Source organism: Coturnix japonica, unplaced genomic scaffold (genome assembly GCF_054131305.1).
Source record: "Coturnix japonica strain WE unplaced genomic scaffold, WE-NBRP24 Scf040, whole genome shotgun sequence".
NCBI lineage: Eukaryota > Metazoa > Chordata > Aves > Galliformes > Phasianidae > Coturnix > Coturnix japonica.
Window position 1 is genome coordinate 3,452,952 of NW_028188943.1, and position 17,127 is coordinate 3,470,078.

At 45.7% G+C, this 17,127-nt stretch overlaps 1 protein-coding gene across 4 annotated transcripts; it reads right to left on the bottom strand.

The window, feature by feature from the left end:
* Positions 1-1,296: 1,296 nt before the first annotated feature.
* LOC146753027 (uncharacterized) lies at positions 1,297-13,325 on the bottom strand. Of its 4 annotated transcripts, XM_085531174.1 has the most exons (5): positions 13,121-13,325; positions 12,830-12,913; positions 10,718-11,276; positions 9,572-10,111; positions 2,913-2,987 (listed from the first exon to the last, which is right to left on the bottom strand). In XM_085531174.1, the coding sequence occupies exons 1-3, from the start codon at positions 13,290-13,292 to the stop codon at positions 11,179-11,181; spliced, it is 354 nt and encodes a 117-aa protein (XP_085387300.1). In that variant the 5' UTR covers positions 13,293-13,325; the 3' UTR covers positions 2,913-2,987; positions 9,572-10,111; positions 10,718-11,178. The 4 variants fall into 4 exon arrangements, 1 of the variants encoding a protein (XP_085387300.1); XR_014940326.1 differs by lacking the exons at positions 12,830-12,913; positions 13,121-13,325 and adding an exon at positions 1,297-1,838 and having other exon boundaries at positions 2,853-2,987; positions 10,718-11,850; XR_014940327.1 differs by lacking the exons at positions 12,830-12,913; positions 13,121-13,325 and having other exon boundaries at positions 2,574-2,987; positions 9,572-9,695; positions 10,002-10,111; positions 10,718-10,987.
* Between the last annotated feature and the right edge of the window lie 3,802 nt (positions 13,326-17,127).

Genomic DNA, 17,127 nt, shown 5'->3' on the forward strand with positions numbered 1-17,127 from the left:
AGCTGTGAACTTTGACAACCAGACCTCAAGCAATAACCCACACCTTTATGTAAGGCTGCAGTGAGAGGTTTGATATAGGGAAAATCTGGTCTAAAAGCAGTGATGCATTGGCACAGGCTGCTGGGGAAGTGCTGTGGCACTGAGGGATGTGGCCTTCATGATTCTGAGAGGAGCCACAGCAACCTCCCGCATCACTGTGGGGCAGGGCCCGTCCCCCTGAGCCGCCATGGCCGCCCGCCATTTTCCTCCCGCGAGGACTGCGCCCATAGCAACCCTGCTGCGGTGTGGGGGAAGGACTGGAAGAAGAGGAGAACGCGGCTCCAGCCCTATTCCGGCCAGTGAGACTGCTCCGCCCGCAGCCTTATCCCCGCGTCCTCCCCTGACGGCCGGGCCGGGCTGTGCTGCTCCTTGTCCCGCTTCCCCCCATCGGCCGTGAGGGGGACGCCCGTGGGGCGGCTGTGCCCGCGCTTTCCGGCTCTCCTCAGTTGTTTTGCCCGTTAGTTAACTTCATATTTCGTATTGGGCCCACCTAAAATACCCCAGACTAATCGATATTTGCCAAACACGTGGAGAAAGGTGGCATAACCCCCACGGGCACTGCCGGGATGGGGTTATAACCCCACACAGGGCTCAGGACCTCGGTCTTTGCCCACTGTGTGGTTTTGTGCCTCATCCCCTTCAACTGCTGCCAAAAAGCACCACAATGGCTTATTTTTGTGTGTTATGGAGATGTAGGGAAAACCTAACACTGTCTCCCTCCCTCAGGCTGAGTAATTTCTTGGGTGAATTCTGGTTAAGTACCATTGTAACACTCACTCTTTTATCTACTTCTTTCTACAGGGCAACTAGGGAACAAGCATTTGATAACAAAGTGCACTGAAGTTATGGAAAATATCACTTGCTCTCAAAACCAGTTGTGTTTTGTAGGGAGTTTGTGTTAACAGCTGTTCATTAAACTCCAGTCCCAGCTGTGCTCGTGGTGCCTGAGCCATGGGGCTGCAGCTTGGCACCCACCTGCACACAGCTGTAGTTCATTGCCCCTTCCGGAAGAAAAAAGAGGGCAAAATTGTTCTGGATTAAAAAACAGTAAATATTACCTTGAACCCATTGCACTGGTACGTGGTGTTAAGCACATTTGTGCTCTGGCAAGCAGTCTGGTTGGCTAGATATGCTTCTGATGTCAGCCTGCATCACCGTGCTGAAGTCTGTAACCCTCACCTGGCATCGTGAGAAGTCTCTCCCTTGGGGGAAAATCAGGTCCTAGTGATGCTTTGTTTAGAAAACACAACACGAGAATGCTGCATGTACTTAAGTTCTATTTAAAAACATGGACCCCAGGAGGTCCCTTCCAACATGAGCTGTTCTGAGTTGCAGCTGGTGTTGGTTCATGCACTGTTTTGCTGCCTCTGTGCAGGGCAGTGGTACAGCCTGGCGCTTGGGGGAGTGGGAGTGAAGTGATGGTACACCAGGGTGTGATACAACACTCAGCTTTGCTTAATGAAACAGTTTAACACCCTCTTTTCCTCTCTGTGGCAGTGCTGAATCTGGCCAAGCATTACTTTCATGCTACAGACTACATGGGAACAGGTATAAGTACTGGTAAACAACGTCAGCTGTTTTCATCATAATTTCTGCTTTTATGTACGCCAGGCACCTTTGAGCAGCAACTCATTGATATGCTTTAACATTTTTGATCTCACATTTATAACTATTTGAACTGTTGCCTCAATTTCTTCTCCATGGGCAGGAAAACTGAGGCTCTAATAACTTAAGACCAATATTTCTGTGTATGCTTGACTTGCAGAACAACAACCTGCCTCTTCAAGACTTCTTAGAGCCTGAAATTTAATCAAAGAGTGTTGGTGCGTTTTGGTTCCAGAATGATGACTACTCCAGAAGGTGATTATCAATTGTTTTGGCTTACTCATATGCTTAGCTATCTCAAGTTAGCCATCCCAGCCATTAAAACTACTTACATCACTTATTTTTATTGGCAAATATAGGCAAAATGCCAAAATGTTGCAAGAGGATTTAGATATCCAGCTCCCATTGTTTACAGTTACAGTGTCAAACAGTAACTAGGCCTGAAGGAAAATACAGACTATTTGATCCCATGGCCTGGTGATGGTTTTTTTTTTTTTTTTTTGGACCACGCTGTGTCTACATTAAGAGTTTGATTCTGAGCCACTGAAGTCCATGAAAACACTATTGACTTTGGTGGGAGAAAAATACTAGGTTTCTAACAAAGTAACCTGTGCCAGAGCAGTGCTATGGGTATAGCAGCAGAACAGAGCAGGATGACTAACACATTGTATAAAGCATTGCTTTTATGTAGCAGCTTTAACTGATAGGTTCAGCTCAGTCAAGAGCATCTGCGTGACCTTATGTCCTATTAGCAAGGTTTGCCTACTTAGCGAAGGGCCCTTGGTGTGCCGTGTCCTTGGGTGGCAGTAAGGAGTGTGGCCATGCAGAGCCCCTGAGGAGCAATGGCTGAACACCTGAAGGCGTGATTGATGAAACAGTTTAGGAAGAGAGCCAGCATTGGGTTGGACTTGATCCAGCATCTGTATACATAAATGGAGTTGCTCTGCTGTCCTGTTCTTTATCTGTGGCTGGAGGGGACGTGGCTCTTTCAGGTTCTTGAACATTGGTTTGCTTCTGGGAAACACAAAGGGCTAAAGACTTGTGCTGATACAAGTTACACTCTCATAGGTTACACTATTGTCTGGTTCTTATAAACTGTCACCCTGATGCTTATTTGATTCATCACTTCTTTCATCTCTCTGAAATGTGACTGAGCTGGCTAATGCTTTTATTATCCCTCACTAGATGTCAGGAAGAAGCAAACTTACACCAGTGTACATGAGGCAGTGAAAGCTGGTGATGTAGAACAGCTTGCATTAATGATAAAACGTGGAGCCTCTATCGATGAGGTGGATTTAGTCCACAAGTTCACACCATTGCACTGTGCTGCACACTCTGGAAGCCTGGAGGTAAAATCATAAAATCATAGAATAACCTGGGTTGAAAAGGACCACAATTATCATCCAGTTTCAGCCACCTGCAGGGTTGGCAACAACCAGACCAGGCTGCCCAGAGTCACATCCAGCCTGGCCCTGAATGCCTGCAGGGATGGGGCATCCACAGCCTCCTTGGGCAACCTGTCACCACCCTCTGTGTGAAAAACTTCCCTCTAATCTCTAACCTAAACCTCCCCTGTCTCAGTTTAAATTCATCCCCCCTTGTCCTAAAAATATCTACCCTTGAAAACAGCCATTCCTCTCCTGTTTATGTTAGTGTTTGGACACAGCAAGGTTTTATGGGTTAACATTTTCCTCTGGGGAGAGGCTGAACACAACATTGCTAGCTTTGATCAAGCTAGATCTATAATCTCTGCCTGCTCTTTTTTTCTGATTTAAGGTATTCACTAAGGAAAGATGTGCAGTTTGTTAGGACTACATTTTACCTTTCTGAAGCCCCAGGCAGTTTATGTAATCAGTGTTCTCAGATTTTACAAAATCAGAGCTTTTCTAACACCAAACAAGGTGTGCCTTCTGGTCTCCCCTTCTAGCCTCATTACCTTCTTTTGTCCTTTTGTTTTCCCCTTCACTCAGAACACTTGGAAAATCCATAAGGATATGTTTAATATTCTGAAAGTGACTGAGCCAAGCGAGAAGTGACACAGAAATGTTTGTTCATTTCCCAGTGTTCTGTCCCATGCCTCATTCTCTACAGAAACAGTTCAAATACAGTTCATTTTCATAAGCAAGAACACTGACTGTTGATGCAGAAATGATTTGATTTCCAGAAGGACTGAGCTGCTGCATTCAGCACAACATTCACCTTCCTGTTACAGCCTCCTTGTGCAATGTTTATAGCGATCTTACTTTGAAACAGCAAGGCTGTAAATAACCGTATAAAAAATGAAGTCCCAAAGGAAAGAGAGCTGGAGACTAGCCTAAAAGAAGACAGTAAATAGTAATGATGTGTAACAAAAAGCTTTAACTAGTTTTGTAGTTTATTATTTTCTTAATTGTTCTTTAAGCTTTCCATGGAAAGCAATAACACCTGCTGAAAAAAAGGTGAATAAAGTTAAAATAATCTGTGATGGGTGAGAGGAGAGATGGGATTACATATACTCAAGAAAGCCTAATAAATGAACTGAGGCTTTACTTTTGATTCATGGCATCTTTCCTGCTGTTCATTTTAGCTGGACTTCAAATGAGCATCTTTGCACCATTTTTCCCCAGTGTTTTTACCTCATGCCACATGAACGCTCTCACAGTCTGCATTTTAAGTATGGAATTGTAAGATAAAGAAGGCACACTGCAAGTCATTGCAATTAGTAGGTTGGTTGTGCTTTTTGTGCCCTTGGATGAAGCCTTGAGACCATGTCATTTCCTAACACTGTTTGAAATGTAACATCTACTGTTGATTTATAGTTAGCATTTGCCTCAGATGAGTTATAAGAATTGTTATGGAATAAGAGTTTATTAAATGAATAAAAGCTTGTTTTTGGTTGCACAGTGCCTTCACTGGTTGCTCTGGCATGGAGCTGATGTGACACGTGTGACAGTCAGAGGCTGGACAGCAGCTCACCTTGCGGCAATCCGTGGGCAGGATGCTTGCGTGCAGGTATGTAGAGATATTCACTCTCCAGCAAAAGGAAGGCAGGCCTTTGGTTTGGACACTTCCTTATGAAGATCAGTGGAAGTGCTCCTACTGGAGCTGGCTCTGTGTCTTTACAGCTGAAACCAAGTCACTGGTAAAATGACTGCACTCGTTTGTTCCCTCTGTGCTATCAGATTTATCAGAGGAACCCAGCTGACCATCTCAAGTCACCCTGTGAGACAGTGTTTGCTCTTTCAGCCTGTGAGCTTTGCATTTCTTGTAGGCTTTGTTAATAAATGGAGCAAACCTAGAAGCTCAAGATGACCGTGGGTGCACTCCATCACACCTGGCTGCAGCCCATGGGCAGTCGTACACATTGCAAACCATACTGCGAAGTGGAGCGGTGAGAGCCTTCTACCTGCAATTCCCTAATGCAGAGCCAGAGTCTGGTATCCTTTTCCATACCAAACCCCTCACTAACTGAGGTTTGGGACTATAGATTAACCTCTGTTGGTACATTCTCATTGGTGACGCTGTGAATTTATTTGTAGTGTAAATTTGCATTTTTTTAATCGTAAGATGTTAAAAAAATCCAGTTGTGTATTATATAATGACTAACACGGTGGTAGATGTCTGAAAACACAACTTTTATGTGTGTTTTATTTCAATGAAGCCACGAACCTGTGAGAAATACGTCTTATGCTGCTTTCGTGGCTTGAATTTGGAGAAATATTTGATTTTGTTTAAATAAAGTAGCACAATGAACTGTTGATACTTATTTATGGAATGTCTCGTGTCTAAGCTTCATAAACAAACTAACCTGCAGCTTTCGTTTTAGAATGTAAACGCAGCAGACAGGAATGACTGGAAGCCTGTTCATTATGCTGCTTTTCATGGTGGCTTGGGCTGTTTGCAGCTTCTTGTTAGATGGGGAGCATGCATAGGTGATGTGGATACTGATGGAAACCTTCCAGGTATGTCAGGAATAATCATTTGGTTTTTCAGCCCTTGTTGTGGATGTGATAACTCTAGCACATCATATATAAAACACACAAGCAGCATTGATAGGATGATAATGGTTTGGTAAGACAGAAGGGAACAACTTAAAAATAAAAAAGGAGATTAAATGGTAGGAATAAATTCTTTCTAAATTCAAGACTAAAAGGTAAAAGCAGAAGTGAAAGGGAAAAGCAAGACTGAAAGGGAAAAGCAAGACTGAAAGGGAAAAGCAGCAGTGAAAGAGAAGAGCAGCAGTGAAAGAGAAGAGCAGCAGTGAAAGGGAAGAGCAGCAGCGAAAGGCAAAAGCAGCAGCGAAAGGCAAAAGCAGCAGTGAAAGGGAAATACAGCAGTGAAAGGGAAAAGCAAGACTGAAAGGGAAAAGCAAGACTGAAAGGGAAAAGCAGCAGTGAAAGAGAAGAGCAGCAGTGAAAGAGAAGAGCAGCAGTGAAAGGGAAAATCAGAGGTGAAAGGGAAGAGCAGCAGTGAAAGGGAAAAGTAAGACTAAAAGGGAAAAGCAGCAGTAAAAGGGAAAAGTAAGACTAAAAGGGAAAAGCAGCAGTGAAAGGGAAAAGCAGCAGTGAAAGGGAAAATCAGAGGTGAAAAAGAAAATCAGAGGTGAAAGGGAAAATCAGAGGTGAAAGGGAAGAGCAGCAGTGAAAGGGAAAAGTAAGACTAAAAGGGAAAAGCAGCAGTAAAAGGGAAAAGTAAGACTAAAAGGGAAAAGCAGCAGTGAAAGGGAAAAGTAAGACTAAAAGGGAAAAGCAGCAGTGAAAGGGAAAATAAGCAGTGCAAGAGAAAATCAGAAATGAAAGGGAAAAGCAAAACAAAAAGGTAAAATCAGCAGTGAATGGGAAAAGCAGCAGTGAAAGGGAAAAGCAGCAGTGAAAGGGAAAAGCAGCAGTGAAAGGGAAAAGCAGCAGTGAAAGGGAAAAGCAGCAGTGAAAGGGAAAAGCAGCAGTGAAAGGGAAAAGCAGCAGTGAAAGGGAAAAGCAGCAGTGAAAGGGAAAAGCAGCAGTGAAAGGGAAAAGCAGCAGTGAAAGTGAAGAGCAGCAGTGAAAGGGAAAAGCAGCAGGGAAAGGGAAAAGCAGCAGGGAAAGGGAAAAGCAGCAGTGAAAGGGAAATTCAGCAGTGAATGGGAAAATCAGCAGTGAAAGGGAAAATCAGGAGTTAAAGGGAAAATCAGACGTGAATGGGAAAATCAACAGTGAAAGGGAAAATCAGCAGTGAAAGGGAAAAGCAGCATGAAAGGGAAAAGCAGAAATGAAAGGGAAAATCAGCAGTGAAAGGGAAAAGCAAGACTGAAAGGGAAAAGCAAGACTGAAAGGGAAAAGCAGCAGTGAAAGAGAAGAGCAGCAGTGAAAGAGAAGAGCAGCAGTGAAAGGGAAAATCAGAGGAGAAAGGGAAGAGCAGCAGTGAAAGGGAAAAGTAAGACTAAAAGGGAAAAGCAGCAGTAAAAGGGAAAAGTAAGAATAAAAGGGAAAAGCAGCAGTGAAACGGAAAAGTAAGACTAAAAGGGAAAAGCAGCAGTGAAAGGGAAAATAAGCAGTGAAAGGGAAAATCAGCAGTGCAAGAGAAAATCAGAAATGAAAGGGAAAAGCAAAACAAAAAGGTAAAATCAGCAGTGAATGGGAAAATCAGCAGTGAAAGGGAAAATCAGCAGTGAAAGGGAAAAGCAGCAGTGAAAGGGAAAAGCAGCAGTGAAAGGGAAAAGCAGCAGTGAAAGGGAAAAGCAGCAGTGAAAGTGAAGAGCAGCAGTGAAAGGGAAAAGCAGCAGGGAAAGGGAAAAGCAGCAGGGAAAGGGAAAAGCAGCAGGGAAAGGGAAAAGCAGCAGGGAAAGGGAAATTCAGCAGTGAATGGGAAAATCAGCAGTGAAAGGTAAAATCAGCAATGAAAGGGAAAATCAGGACTTAAAGGGAAATTCAGACGTGAATGGGAAAATCAACAGTGAAAGGGAAAAGCAGCAGTGAAAGGGAAAAGCAGCAGTGAAAGGGAAAAGCAGAAATGAAAGGGAAAATCAGCAGTGAAAGGGAAAAGCAAGACTGAAAGGGAAAAGCAAGACTGAAAGGGAAAAGCAAGACTGAAAGGGAAAAGCAGCAGTGAAAGAGAAGAGCAGCAGTGAAAGAGAAGAGCAGCAGTGAAAGGGAAGAGCAGCAGCGAAAGGCAAAAGCAGCAGTGAAAGGGAAATACAGCAGTGAAAGGGAAAAGCAAGACTGAAAGGGAAAAGCAAGACTGAAAGGGAAAAGCAGCAGTGAAAGAGAAGAGCAGCAGTGAAAGAGAAGAGCAGCAGTGAAAGAGAAGAGCAGCAGTGAAAGGGAAAATCAGAGGTGAAAGGGAAAATCAGAGGTGAAAGGGAAGAGCAGCAGTGAAAGGGAAAAGTAAGACTAAAAGGGAAAAGCAGCAGTAAAAGGGAAAAGTAAGACTAAAAGGGAAAAGCAGCAGTGAAAGGGAAAAGCAGCAGTGAAAGGGAAAATCAGAGGTGAAAGGGAAGAGCAGCAGTGAAAGGGAAAAGTAAGACTAAAAGGGAAAAGCAGCAGTAAAAGGGAAAAGTAAGACTAAAAGGGAAAAGCAGCAGTGAAAGGGAAAATAAGCAGTGAAAGGGAAAATCAGCAGTGCAAGAGAAAATCAGAAATGAAAGGGAAAAGCAAAACAAAAAGGTAAAATCAGCAGTGAATGGGAAAATCAGCAGTGAATGGGAAAATCAGCAGTGAAAGGGAAAAGCAGCAGTGAAAGGGAAAAGCAGCAGTGAAAGGGAAAAGCAGCAGTGAAAGGGAAAAGCAGAAATGAAAGGGAAAATCAGCAGTGAAAGGGAAAAGCAAGACTAAATGGGAAAAGCAGCAGTGAAAGGGAAAAGCAGCAGTGAAAGGGAAAAGCAGCAGTGAAAGTGAAGAGCAGCAGTGAAAGGGAAAAGCAGCAGTGAAAGGGAAAAGCAGCAGTGAAAGGGAAAATCAGCAGTGAAAGGGAAAAGCAGCAGTGAAAGGGAAAAGCAGCAGTGAAAGGGAAAAGCAGCAGTGAAAGGGAAAATCAGCAGTGAAAGGGAAGAGCAGCAGTGAAAGGGATGAGCAGCAGTGAAAGGGAAAAGAAAGACTAAAACGGAAAAGCAGCAGTGAAAGGGAGAAGCAGCACTGAAAGGGAAAAGCAAGATTAAAAGGGAAAAGCAAGATTAAAAGGGAAAATCAGTAGTGAAAGGGAAAAGCAGCAGTGAAAGGGAAAAGCAGCAGTGAAAGGGAAAAGCAGCAGTGAAAGGGAAAAGCAGCAGTGAATGGGAAAGCAAGACTAAAAGGGAAAAGCAGCAGGGAAAGGGAAAAGCGGCAGGGAAAGGGAAAGGAGCACAGAAAAGCAGCACTGAAAGCGAAAAGGAACAAGAAAATGCAGCACTGAAAGGGAGAAGCAGAACTGATAAAGAAAAGGAGCCGTGAGAGGGAAAAGGAGCCGTGAGAGGGAAAAGGAGAACTGATAAAGAAAAGCAGCCCTGAAAGGGAAAAGCAGCCCTGAAAAAGAAAATAAGCAAAGAAATGCAGCCCTGAAAGGAAAAAGCAGTCCTGAAAGTTAGAAGGAGCCCCAAAAGGGAATGGAACAGCATAAAGTAACACTGACAGGGAAAAGGAATACATAAAGGGCAAAGGCAGCACTGAAAGAGAAAAGGAGCCCTGAAATGGAAAAGCATCAAAGCAAGGGAAAAGAAGCACGGAAAGGTAAAAGGAACAAGCACAGGGAGCAGGCAGGTAGGCACAGCAAAGCAGCAAGCAAAGCCCAATCTCTCAGAGGGGGCCTGCTAACACGAAGCCCAGCTATTGCCCTCCCAAAGAAACTCCACCATTTTGACAGCCAAAACAGAAACTACGGTTTCGGTTCTCATGACTCTTCCCTGCGCTCCCAAATAAATGGTTTCGTGACATCCTCTACCACACTGCAACTGCTCTGAATAATCAAAATTATATCATTCATGACATAAGAAACTCACTTTTGCCTGGTGGCAACGACAGTCCATTCCCATCCTGTCCCTCCATGTAATGAACATTGCATTTGGCCTTCTAACAGCCTCCTGGATGAATCCACCAAAAGCAAGGAAGCACCCTGCCCTTACTCTGAAGAGAGAAAGAAAGCAAGGTTCATGGAAACAGGCACACAAGGCTCGCAACAAGACACGGTGCTCCAGATCATGACAGAGATAGGGCTACCACAGTGCCCGAACATGATTTACCACTAAAGGAAACATCTGGGGGCACATTCACAACTTCAGCACAAGCTGTAATGGCTCAGCATATTTAGCTTTCTTATCGTTCAGCTGGAGAACGAGATAGTCCGAAGTATCAGTCAGCAAGCACTCGGATGAGCCTGCCCTCTGGTTTTAACGATGACAGACATCATTACTGCCACCTCTGACACCTTACCAGGAGATGCTTCCATTTATTAGCCTGGTCTTGATTCCTTCCATCAGCAGCTGCTCCTAAACTGACCTCCATTCATACAGTGATACCACTGACTTCTAGCACGAGCTGACCTGCAAGACAGAGAAGAGAAAGCAGGATGGCAACAAACACTGACATAGCACGTTCAAATATTCTTGAACAGCCATAAAAGAGACAAAACAGGAGAGAAACGCATCCGCAGCAACACCCAGGTTCATAAAGAAATGCAACTCCAGCCTGGCCTCAGAAGCCCTTATATATTTCTTACACATTTGATTAAGCCAACTGCAATTTGAACCAGGAGAATTCACAGTCTCTTGCAAATGTCACCGTAAAGCAGAATAGGACACAGCAAAAAAAAAAAAAAAAAAAGAAAAAAAAAAAAAAAAAAGAAATATAAAGAAAAGAAGCAAGCCAAAAACCAGGGAATCAAAGTTTAAAAAACCACAGAAAACAAACAGAAAAAAAACACATACTATCTGTAACAGCAGAAAGACTAGCACAGTGTGAATATACTACAAAGGTAAGGAAAGAATGGCTCACCCACCACTGAGGATGGAAGTGCACAGAACAAACTCCACAGAGGAGAAACCATCAAAAAAAATTCCACCCAGGGGCAGTCAGCCTTCAAAAATGAGCTGTAAGAGAGGTGCAGCCAGGCTCCATCCCTTCCAGTCTCTCAGCTGCATTGGCCTCACCTGCACTAACCAAGGCTGACCAGGTCCCTTCCCTAGGTGATAATCAGTGGCTCAGACTGTGATTCAACAGTTCTCATACAGTGTATCTAAAGAAAAATAGCAAAGCATAGATGAAAAACAAAACAACAAATAAACCATGAAGGATTTTAGGAAATAACACAGAATTAAAAAAAATAATAATAATAAAAGCAAAGAAAAAATAATAACTCAAACAAAAGAAAAAAACTAAGACAAGGAAAAACAGAAAAAAACTTATAAAAAAACCAAAAAACAAAAAACAAAAAAAAAAAAACAAAAAAAAAACACGACATAGAAAACACCAAATAGGAAAGAAAACCATAGAACTGCAAAGGAAAAAAAATAACACAGCAAACCAAAGCACAGATGATAAAAAACAACAAGGAAAACACACCTCCCTGACATGACATCTTGCCTCCTGAGCAGGTCACGGTGTCCCTCACTCAGATGTAGAGCAGGGAGGAAGATGAGACCCCACGTGTTCCTTGCTGCACACTCCCATCTAAAAGGTCCATATGCTCCTTGGGAAGCACAATGCCACCTGGGGAAAAGAGAAAGCAGGAACAGGACATGCAGGCGGCTTTCACCCAGCAGAAGGCCAGATCCTTCCATCTGTTATCCGCTCCTCTTTTTAGTCCTAATAGGGCCCCGAGGATACAGAAATAGCAGTGCTTAGCAGAAGGACTCGGAGAAGGACCGGTAGAAACTGTCAGGAGGACAACTGGCATCGTGTGGACACAAACAGGCTGCTGGTGCAAGGAAGGAAACAGCACCTGAGCATTTCACCAGACAGGTTCCCTCCTCTCTGTCTTCCTGCAAAGATACAAGGATAAAAACCTCATTTCCTCTGAGCAACAATTGGAAACAAGACCAGAAAATTATTCATTCAAAGGCACTTCTAGGAGATGTATAACAGAGTCCTTCCCAGTTACACGAGCTTACGCTGTGGCCTTTGGTGAAACAAGCTGCCTTTGTGGTCCTGAGGACTCCTTTTTGTCATCTGTTGGGCACAGCAAGAGAGCTTTTCTTGTACAAATCTATGCCCTGTGTACCTTTCTCCATCCCAAAACCTAGAGTTGCGGTGCAGACACTGGATGCTGACCAGAGCAGTAAAAGAACAGAAGAGGGGAAAAGCAGATACAGGTAAGACAACTAAAGGAAAGGAAAAGAGCAGAAGAGAAGGAAGGATACGGTTAAGAACAAAGGACAGAAGATGGAAAGTGCTATAGAGGATTGGACTGGACACGAGCAGATCAGAGCTACACCAAGGTGTGGCTTCTCCCTGTGTCCCTGTCCACCACTGGCAACATCCCCCAATGACAGGGATGATGCTGCTCCAGCAGCTGATGGGGTTGTGGTCTGGGGTTACGTTCTATGCAGAGCCTCCAGAACGTGCTACAGACCTCCAGTTCCCTGCCACTTCTTTTTTTTCCAGGTGTCTGCACACAAGGAACAGGTGTTCTCTATGCCCTGCATGCTGGTAATTAGTGTGGGCAATTACTGTGTATGAACTGGGGGAGGAAAATTCAGGGGTGGGATAGTGAGGAGGAATTGGAGGGGGCTGGGAAATTGTTTGGGTGGGATTGTAGAGATCAGATATGACTGTTAGGATGGGGGATATTTGGTTGGAAATATTGTCATTTCTATTACTCATTGCTTTGTATAAGTTATTAAATGCTTTATGTTCCCTCTGCTACATCTCTGCTTGCAGTCATTTGTGCAGTGACAAAGGTCCTCAGCTCTACATGCCCACCTCCAAGGTAGGATGGAGCACCACAGATGGCAGTGTTCCACAGCTGCCACCAGCAGCCCCAGCTCGTCCCTCCACACCTGAGGTGTGAGTGGCTGTGAGAGGAATGTCTCTGTGGAAGTGCAGCTCATTCCTCCCCTCTGATGGGGGCAGAAGGCATCTGCATTTCCCTCATGGCTCTTATTTCCTGTGTTACTGTGGGAAATGAGCTGAGCCACTGTGCCTCCCTACTATGGCAAGCTCTGCAGCTCTGCCACTGTCTTTATACTCAGCTGTTCCTGTGTGTAATGCTCCACACTTGGACCCTGCAGAGCCCAAAGGCCTCCTTGGCTGCTGTTACTCACCTGGACATTGAGGGTGCTGTGTCTCCAGTCTGTACCTGCTTCCAGGTGTCACCTGCAAGACACTGCGAGTCCACCTGGTTGGAACTGCAGTCAACAAACACAAATGTGAAAGAAATAAGAAAGGATTCTCTCATTTCACAGGCTTTCATCTCCATTGAAAGATGTTCTGCTGTGCAGCACAGCTGGGAGCATTTCATATGTGCAAAAAAGGGGGATAGGCCCTGGCTGTGCCGGGCCCCCTTCCGGCCCAGGCCCCAAAGCAGCCCCGACTGTGCTGGGTTCCCCTCTCACCTGGGCCCTGCAGTGGCCTCAGCTGTGCCTGGTCCCCCTCTGCTCTGGGCCCTGAGCTGGCCCCAGCTGTGCCTGGTCCTCCTCCATCCTGGGCCCCAAGGCCCTGCCTCTGCCTGCTCCCCCTCTGCTCTGGGCCCTGAGCTGGCCCCAGCTGTGCCTGGTCCTCCTCCATCCTGGGCCCCAAGGCCCTGCCTCTGCCTGCTCCCCCTCTGCTCTGGGCCCTGAGCTGGCCCTAACTGTGCCAGGCCCCCCTCTGGCACAGGCCCTGCCTCAAGCCCCGCCCCCTGTGGGCAGCACTGCTAGTGCCTGTTGGTTTTGCTCTCTTCCCTCTTCTTTCCCTGTTCTCTTCACAAATGCATTCAGGTCCCCCAGGATGACGTGCACTGACACTGCTGCCTTCTTCCTGCACAAACTTTCTGGGCAGCTCAGCTTTTTCTACAGAGCAGCGTGCCTTTGGAAGTGCTTGGAGGATGTAAACTAACAGCAAGAGAACACTGAGCTCTTTTGGGTCTTTCTAGGCATGGCAAAGAGACAGGAGAGTGTGCTCAGCCTCGAGTGGTTGCTTGTATGCAGAAATCACAGTTGTCAACATCTGTGCTGTTTTGCTGTAGGCAGTAGTGTGTGACAAGAAGCCTACAATTACCAATTTAGTGAACGTAATTAATTGTAACAGTTCCCCTTTCTTCTTCCCTCGACACTTGGGTTATGGAGTTCTCCTATGCTATGTGCTGGTGTAATACCTCTGAGCCACAGCACTGTTGGTCTAGCAAAGTTCATGGCAACAGGCTTTGGCCAACCTCAGAGCTACGTAGATGATGATAAGATATCCAATGATAGGAGAGAAAATGAACAAGCTCCAAGGTAAGTGTTGTTTTTTCCTTCTAGTCAGCACGCCATCGCTAAATCTTCCATGCTGTGACTTTTATCTTGATAGTGATGATCCCTTAACCTCACACCTTTAGCACAGCACTTTCTGTGGAGATTCCCACCAGTGACAAAGTATTAGTGCCGCTTTTCTGCCTGTTTCTTTTTTGTCTGTATTTTCCAGAATGTGGGTATTTCTAAATAGGGCTGCATGAAGGGGTGCGTGTGTGATGGAAGAGTGAAGGAAGTCCACTGCAGATCTGTGCTTACTGCAGAAATGGCACCATGCTGTAGCAGCAAAAAGGCAAGTGGTAGGAACTACACTTGAATAGTGGAAGTTGGTGGTTGGCTGCGCTCAAATCTTCCTCCCAGGAGATGCTCTTCAAGTATTGCTTGTTCCTTTCTGCCAGAAGCTGACACAAGCGGTCTTCCAGCCAAGCGCAGCCTTGCGGAAAGTCTGGGGAGGACTGCAGCCTGTGACGTGGCACCCAGGAGAGGTACAGATGCACAACAGGCATCAGGGTTTAATTCAATGTCTTTCTAGTTAGGCTTTCTGTCCATTCTTTCTTCATACTCCTTTTGCTGCGTGTTGCTTGAGGTCTTCATCCCTGGGATTTACAATTACCTTCCCTGTCCAGATTTGAAATGCAAACCCACCCTTCAGCTAAGATCCTAAGATCCGCTACTGTGAACACGCAAGATGAGATTTCCTAGTATTGTGGCCCATTTTGCTACAGAAATTAGCCTTGGTCACTCTTTAAATCTTACTGCTTCTCCTTTCTTGATTATAACAGATGTACGCCTGGAGCCAAATGGAAACATCTATGTGAAAGTGGTGCAGGAAGTGCTTTCGGAGGGAGCTCATCTTCAGGCTGGAGGGCTTCCTGTAACAGCAGGTCCCAGCTCTGTCTCCAAGACCCTGGCTGGGTGTAAACGCAAGGGTTTGGACAAAGAGAAACAGACTGCAGCGCAGTTGCCTGCTACCAAAAGAGCCAGAGGCCAGAACAGAGACAGTGTGCCGGCCCTAGCAGCACACCCTGGGCCTGCCCCAGCACTGAGCTCCAAGCAAAGAGGTAAGAAGGTGCTGCGGTACCGTCCTGGTGAAGGTACCGTCCTGCTTTTTCCTGCTCTGTAGATTGGATAAGAGTTGAAGGCTACAAAGTCCAAAGGCAGTGAGGTGCCAGCATACCTAAATGCATCTCTTTCTGTTAACTTCACAGTAGTCTTCTGTATGTCCCCCTGGAAATGTCTGAGAGACTTCCTAGTCCCATTTGCTTTGTCTTTGGACTGCCATTTGTTTTCACAGCACCCATGTTTCTGCAGTTTTGCTGTTAACAAAATGAATTCATTGGTATTCTTGCTTTATAGAAAGAAGACAATGACAAAAAGAAAGGAGAAGGGAATTGAAAAAGGCTTCTCAGAGAGCTGCACATATAGAGGTGAGTCCTTGGTGAACACAGACACACATTTTCTTGTTGGTCTCAGTGCCTCCATCTGTCAGATATGAAAGAGATGGTAAAATCCTGAGGGAAGCAATGGAATAGAAAAGCAGCCAGCTGTGTGTTTGAGGAAATGACACTGTCAGTGAGAGCTGCCATGGGGAGCTTGGATGCCTTCCTCTGTCTTGAGAAGGATGTGGTTGGTAACAGCCAGAAGGTTTTGCTGTGATAAAGAAGCTTGCCATGTCGGGCACTGCAACCTTTGAAACAGCCTTTCCACGACAGAGCATAGGCAGTGTGTCCTGGGAAGAAGTGTCAGTGACCTGAATGAAAGGAACATGCTGTTCCACACGGGGCCATTCTGGATGTTTACTGGTCAGAGTTTCTTCATGAGATCTCCCTAGATTGTTTCTGTCCTACTTCTACGCTTGCTTTGTTTCTTTCCAGTTCTTTGCAGCGATGAACAGCCTTGCAGAGATGATGCAGAAGCTGCAGCTGAAAGACTGAGAGGAGAAACATCACAAGGCAGCGTCTGCAGTGCGCAGTGTTTCAGTTGCTGCCCAACTCAGTACTTGTAGTTTGATTGCAGTCAATCAATAAACCATCACAATTAGAGATTCACAAACAGCGCACAGCCTGATTTGTCCAGTGACACTCCATGAGCTGCTGCATGACTTTTGGTCCAGAGTAGCATCTACCATCTTCGGTCCACTATGCATCTTCGGCCCACCACAGCCCATCCCAGCACTGTTCTTCCTTTGCACACCATGTGCCCACACAACATTGCATGCCCTTGTACTGATAATTGCTGCTATTCCTTCCCAGATTCAAGACTCTGCACTTGCTTTTGTTAAACCACTTCTTGTTTATTAGTGCCCAGCTCTCCAGTCTGTCCAGGTCTTGTTGAATGGCAGCACAGACTTCAGGTGTGTCAGCCATTCCTCCCAGCTTTGTATCATAGGTGTACTTACTGAGCGTGGACACTATCCCCTCATCAAGGTCATCAGTGAAGATACTGAACAAGACCAGACACATGAACAAACCCCGGGGAACAGTGCAGGCCACAGGTCTATAACTGGACTCTGTGCTGGTGATCAAAACCCTCTGAGCTCAGACAGTCAGACAGTTCTCAGCCCAGCTTACCATCCACTCATCTATCCCACACTTTCTCAGCTTTGTTACCAGGATGTCATGTGAGACAGTATCAAAAGCCTTGCTGAAGTCAAGGTAGATCACATCCACTGCTCTCCCCACATCTACCCAGCTGGTGATGCCATCACAGAAGGCTGCAGGGTTGGCTGAGCATGACATTTCCCCAGTGAATCCAAGCTGACTACTGCTGGTAAACTTCTTCCCTTCCAGTTGCCTGGAGATGGCATCCAGACCAAGCTGTTCCACCACCTTTCCAGGGAGAGGTGAGACTGACTGCCCTGCAGTTTACCGGATCCTCCTCCTTGCCCTTTCTGAAGACTGCAGTGTCACAGGCTCTCCTCCAGCTTTCAGGCACTTCTCCAAGACCTGTCAAAGATGATAAAGAGTTTGACAATCACCTCTGCCAGCTCCCTCCACACATGTGGATGCATCCCATCAGAGTCCATGGATTGTGCACGCTGATCCCAACCAGATGCTCTCAGATCACCCCCTCCTCACCCAGAGGGAAGCTCTCCATTTCTCAAGCTCTCTCTCTTCCCTCCAGGGCCCAGT

Excerpts from the sequence above, each read along its gene's own strand:
- LOC146753027 (XM_085531174.1), bottom strand. The coding sequence starts at position 13,292 with ATGGAGGAGGACCAGGCACAGCTGGGGCCAGCTCAGGGCCCAGAGCAG. Across the intron at positions 12,914-13,120 it reads GAGGCCACTGCAGGGCCCAG|TTCCAACCAGGTGGACTCGC; the intron begins GTGAGAGGGGAA and ends TGTTGACTGCAG. Across the intron at positions 11,277-12,829 it reads ACAGCACCCTCAATGTCCAG|GTGGCATTGTGCTTCCCAAG; the intron begins GTGAGTAACAGC and ends TCTTTTCCCCAG.